Source organism: Branchiostoma floridae, chromosome 10 (genome assembly GCF_000003815.2).
Source record: "Branchiostoma floridae strain S238N-H82 chromosome 10, Bfl_VNyyK, whole genome shotgun sequence".
Taxonomy (NCBI): Eukaryota; Metazoa; Chordata; class Leptocardii; order Amphioxiformes; family Branchiostomatidae; genus Branchiostoma; species Branchiostoma floridae.
In genome coordinates, this window is record NC_049988.1 from 23,290,823 (window position 1) to 23,295,841 (window position 5,019).

The 5,019-nt window shown below is 39.6% G+C and overlaps 1 protein-coding gene across 1 annotated transcript in view; it reads left to right on the top strand.

Moving 5' to 3' along the window:
- The first annotated feature begins 4,445 nt into the window (after window positions 1-4,445).
- The window catches only part of LOC118425112 (di-N-acetylchitobiase-like), a 13,099-nt gene continuing 12,525 nt past the window's right edge, over window positions 4,446-5,019 (top strand). The window contains exon 1 of the mRNA XM_035833931.1: window positions 4,446-4,458. Coding sequence (XP_035689824.1) covers window positions 4,446-4,458 — 13 coding nt within the window. The remainder of the gene's footprint in view (window positions 4,459-5,019) is intronic.

Consider the following 5,019-nt stretch of genomic DNA (forward strand, 5'->3'; position numbering starts at 1 on the left):
AAAAAAGCTCCACGCCCGCCCGAGGTACTCCTTTAAGCTTTTTTGGCTTCTACCTCCCTCCCGTACGGTTTTTAAGTATCATGTATCTTTTTTTATGTGCAAATAAATCAAATCAATCAAAAAATCTATATTTTAAAATATTGCAGCTTGATATGACACCTCACGGATTAATATGAACTGGTGTTGCTCCATGTACTAGTTTATAGAAAACAACAACATCAACAACAGAGGTTAATCTAGGACTCTTTTTCTTCAATCTCGTTTACAAGAAAATCAAATCTAAAACTCTAGAGTAAACTGCACCGTCCTATATCGTCATAGTTTTCGTTTATTGTAGTCATCTTGTTTTTGTCTTCGGACAAGAATTTGCAACAATCTTATTACAATTTGATCACCTTACAATAAACCAAACTGTACGAATATCAGATGGCGTATTTGATTTAATCGGTAATTGGTCAGCAGTCCCCGCCGTGCGTCGACCAATTCTCGTTCTCAATTTTCGTTCTCCGCGAAACAAATTAACTTATTTACGTACCAGGTCTCGTGTTCCCCCTCGTGTGTTCAGCCAAAGCGCTCGGAATATGTATGGGCCTTACTACCTGGTTGTACATGTCCTGAATACGTTCTGCATTCATATCACTGCACAAGTCACAACTATATAGGGAATAGCTGTAACAGTTATATACCCTGTCACAGTCGGCGAAAATCGATCGGACGACGATTCTGCGGCAATCGCCCGAGTCTCGCTTCAAATGATACCTTTATTACACAACAATTGTACAATTTACAAAGTATGGCTTACATGTGACAGGGACGGTTTTTAGGTAAAATATACGCGCAACCCTCTGTCGATCTTTAATATGGCCGATCTTCCATCGATACGCCCGAAGATCGTGGATAATGTGACAGGGGTATTAAGACAGCGTTTTAATGATAACAATTGTTGGCTTGCGATACGCCAAAGGAAAATTTCAATTATCACGTTAATTTTGCCTAAAAGAATCCATTATGTTTTCATATCACCTACGGGGTTAAGATAATCTGCAGATTTTTAACGTTATATCCTAACACAATCAAACCCTTATACCAACAAGCTATCGGTCAGTCTTCTGGCCCTTGTCAAGTTAGAATGACCAGAAACCTAAATCACGTGACCTGGCGAGAAGTGTGACGTCAGCAACGGGTCAAAAGAGCCCGGTAATCTGTATAGTCCCCCGTCTACAGTGCTAATGCTATTATCAGCGATATACGGTTGTGAATTTGAGATACGCCGAAGGAAATTTGACTTTTCATTCTATAAAGTTTAGCAACCTGGTTTACTCTAATAACAAATCTCGAGATGATTTCATAATTTAGAAAAGATACTCGAGAAAATGCAAGTATAAATAATATTCGCCTTAGTCATCTGTAGTCGACAAGAATTCAATCAGTGTGCTTAAATAATTAAAATAACAAATGTGAAGATACTGATTAAAGACTACGCCAGATGTTGTTTGAAAAGCACAGATACGAGAGAATATAATGTGTCTACACGCAGCACGGTAAATGTAATTAATTATCATCGATAGACGCGAATTTGAGATACGCCGAAGGAAATTTGACTTTTCATTCTACAAAGATTAGCACTTGGTTTACACTAATAAAAATGGCTCGAGATGATTTCAAATTGTTGAAACGGTACTCAAGAAAATGCAAGTATAAACAAGTGACCGTAGGTAACATAGTCTGTGACGTCGGTCTGGTATATGTTGGTTGTTTTGTCTTCTTTGGTGTGTGACGTTGTGCTTATATCCTATATGATTCTTTTCATGGTGTTAGATATATCGTTGTATCTAAAGTTGCCTAATATTTCTGTGTAATGTGAATCTTACTAAACAGGTATGGATTGTGAGATAACATGTGGCCAAAGTCAAAAAGATATGGTGACGATAAGTTACCGGATGGTCTACTCTAATACACAGGCACATTCACACACAGACACACCTACAAGACCGACAGGCAGACTGACAAACGCACCAAGTATTAACATGTTTCTGTTATGGACGTAATAAGTATGAAGCACGGAATAGGACCTTGATGTTTCTTAGTCGAAGTCCGGGAATATAATATGGCTAAACTTCATTTGGGACGAGAATTCTTACACGCTTCATTGCAAACGGCGACAGGAGGTATTTGATTGACAGGGTCATTAGTGGAACATTAGATGTCGGTTCCCATGTCCCACATACGATAACACACAGCTGTTGATGATGAACTGTGCGATAAGTTTTTAACTAGTGTGAAGCCATAAGGTAGCATGACACAGTGTTAATGGGTGAATCCCGGGGTCCATGATGCTGGTACATAAAGCAGTACGGATAAACTTGTTGAATAAGAGGTAGAAAGCAAACGCGCGTAAAATTCTTGCACATATCGCGCATCTGCTTAACTATACCCAATTACCTCAACGGGCACCATATGCAGACATGGGCCAATACACTGTGAAACGTACAATTTGCAGGGGTGATTTCTGAAATTATTACATACATAATAAAAACAGCTGCCGAAAAAATAAAACACCTTGCATCATCGTCCAACTATGTGTAGAGAACCTGCCAAACCACAAACGTATGCGACAACGGGAACATGCATATATAGATGCGAACGCGCGTTACATTGACGACCAGAGAACATCACGCATCTGCTTGCAATATCTCAATTACAGCATGACCCATATACAGGGGATCTGGACTAATACACCGAAAGATGAACATTTTGTAGGGGTGTTATTTTTATTGCGTCCCTAATAAAACCAACTGCCGCAAAAACAAACAAAAAAAAAAACAACGTGCATCATCGTCAACCTCAGTGCAGATGACCTGCCAAACAACGTACGTATGCGACAACGGGAACATGCAGATACCGATGCGAACGCGAATAACTTTGACGATCAGGTAACACCACGCATCTGCTTGACAAATTCCAATGACACCATGACCCACATACAGAGGATCTGGACCAAAACACCGCAAGACGAACAAATTGTAGGGGTGTTATTTTTATAAAATCCATAATAAAACCAGCTGCCGCAAAAAAAAGTTCACGTGCATCATCGTCAACCTCAGTACAAAGGACCTGCCAAACCACATAGAATTCAGACAACGGGAACATACAGATACAGCTGCGAACGCGCGTAAACGTGACAAAACTAAAAGTCTGTCGACCAGAGGGTCTGGTCACAGACTAATAATATTCTCCGTAGTCATCTGTAGTCGATTCAGTGTGCTTAAATAATTAAAATAACAAATATGAAGATACTAAGTAAATACTGCGTCAGACGTTGTTACGTTTGAAACACACAGATAATAGAGAATGTAATTTGTCTACACGGTAAATGTAATTAAGTGAAGCGCGATGGAAGTAACATAATAAGTCTGCGATGTGAATAAGGCAATGACGTCAGACTACGTCACGAAGTGAGGTGATCAAAGACCACCGAAGCTTCATGAGGGCCGTTGTGTTAGGCTTGTTTTTATTTGATAAATCTTTATTGAGACACGACAAAAGTACAGTGACTTTCGTAAGGTCTACATGTATAACAGCTACTTACAGTACAACTTAACACACATTTATCATCGGATATCTATAGGTATGAACAAATCAACATATAGGGTCTAGCTTGTCATTTACACTATTGGTTCTATGATATAAACATTCGCGCATAAACTCACTGATCAAAGTAGCAGTCAGGAGCCCATTTTTACACGTTGGGGTGAGGAAAGCCGTGTAAAATTGCTTTACCCTAGGAAACAACTTATTCATCAAAGTAGCATGTGCAGTCAAGTACTCATGTATTTTACACTTGGTTTGAGTGAGGGAAATCGTGTAAAAAATTACTTTACCCAAGGACACAACTCCTTGATCAAAGTAGTATTCAAGTGTCATTTTTGAGACTTTGAGATGGAGTGAGGGAGTGTAAAAATCGTGTATAGTCGAGTAAAATTACTTAACACAAGGACACAACGTTTATTCAACCCCTCGATCTCGACGATCCATCCGTCCAGTTATCCATCCATTCGCCACAAGGCCGTCGGACCTTAATAGAGTTGGTAGAAGCGCCTATATATATCGGAAGTTGTGATGAAAATACTAATGAAGCTTGTGTTGTCCTCCAGTACACCTAGATTCTATTATTCACGTAACGGTAGATCAAAGTATCCGGAGGCTGTCCTGTGTAATGGTATCATAAGCCTTCTGATGGTGACGTCTGTCGCTACTCTTCAGTTCGTCCCAGATAGAGAGACTTTCATTAAGTTGAAGGATGCTAGGGACATCAGAAACGTATATTTTGCATCACGCGCACCCGGTAAATCCAACATGGACTGAGATTTTTCATCATTCACGACATACATATTTGCCACTAACATTGGATTTCGATTACTAGTAATAATAATTTACACTTAATCATGAGAAATATTGGTAGCCATGCCAAAAACGAAGAATTATCATGATAAAACACCATCGCTTCTGTTGTAGTCTTCACCAGATTTCTGTGGTTGATAAAATAAAGGAATTTAAAAAAAAATAAAAATTCGGAGAAATTATTGAAACCTTTTGACAAATTCCTACTATTGGATTTCTTAACAAGCAAAGTAGCATGGCAGGGACTATCATAGTAAGAACAAGCCCAAAAATATCATGGCAATCCATCCAGAGGTTCTCGAGTTATGCTGACCACAAATATTCGGAAACTGACAAACAAGCACACCGACACACCGACACACCGACAGACACACACAAAACTATATCTCCATTTTTCATGGAGATAATTAACATTCGACCATATTCTTGAGGGCATTGTAGCATATATTCCCTCCCGTTTATTCAGTATATCAGTAAATCAAATGGGCACCCATCAATGCCTGTCGTAATACCTCCCCAGCGGCGTGTTACGGTACTGCAGCCCGGTTGACCCAGCACGTCGGTGCGAGACCCTAACAAAGGTTCAAGGGTGATCGCCATCACGGAACATGTAACTTT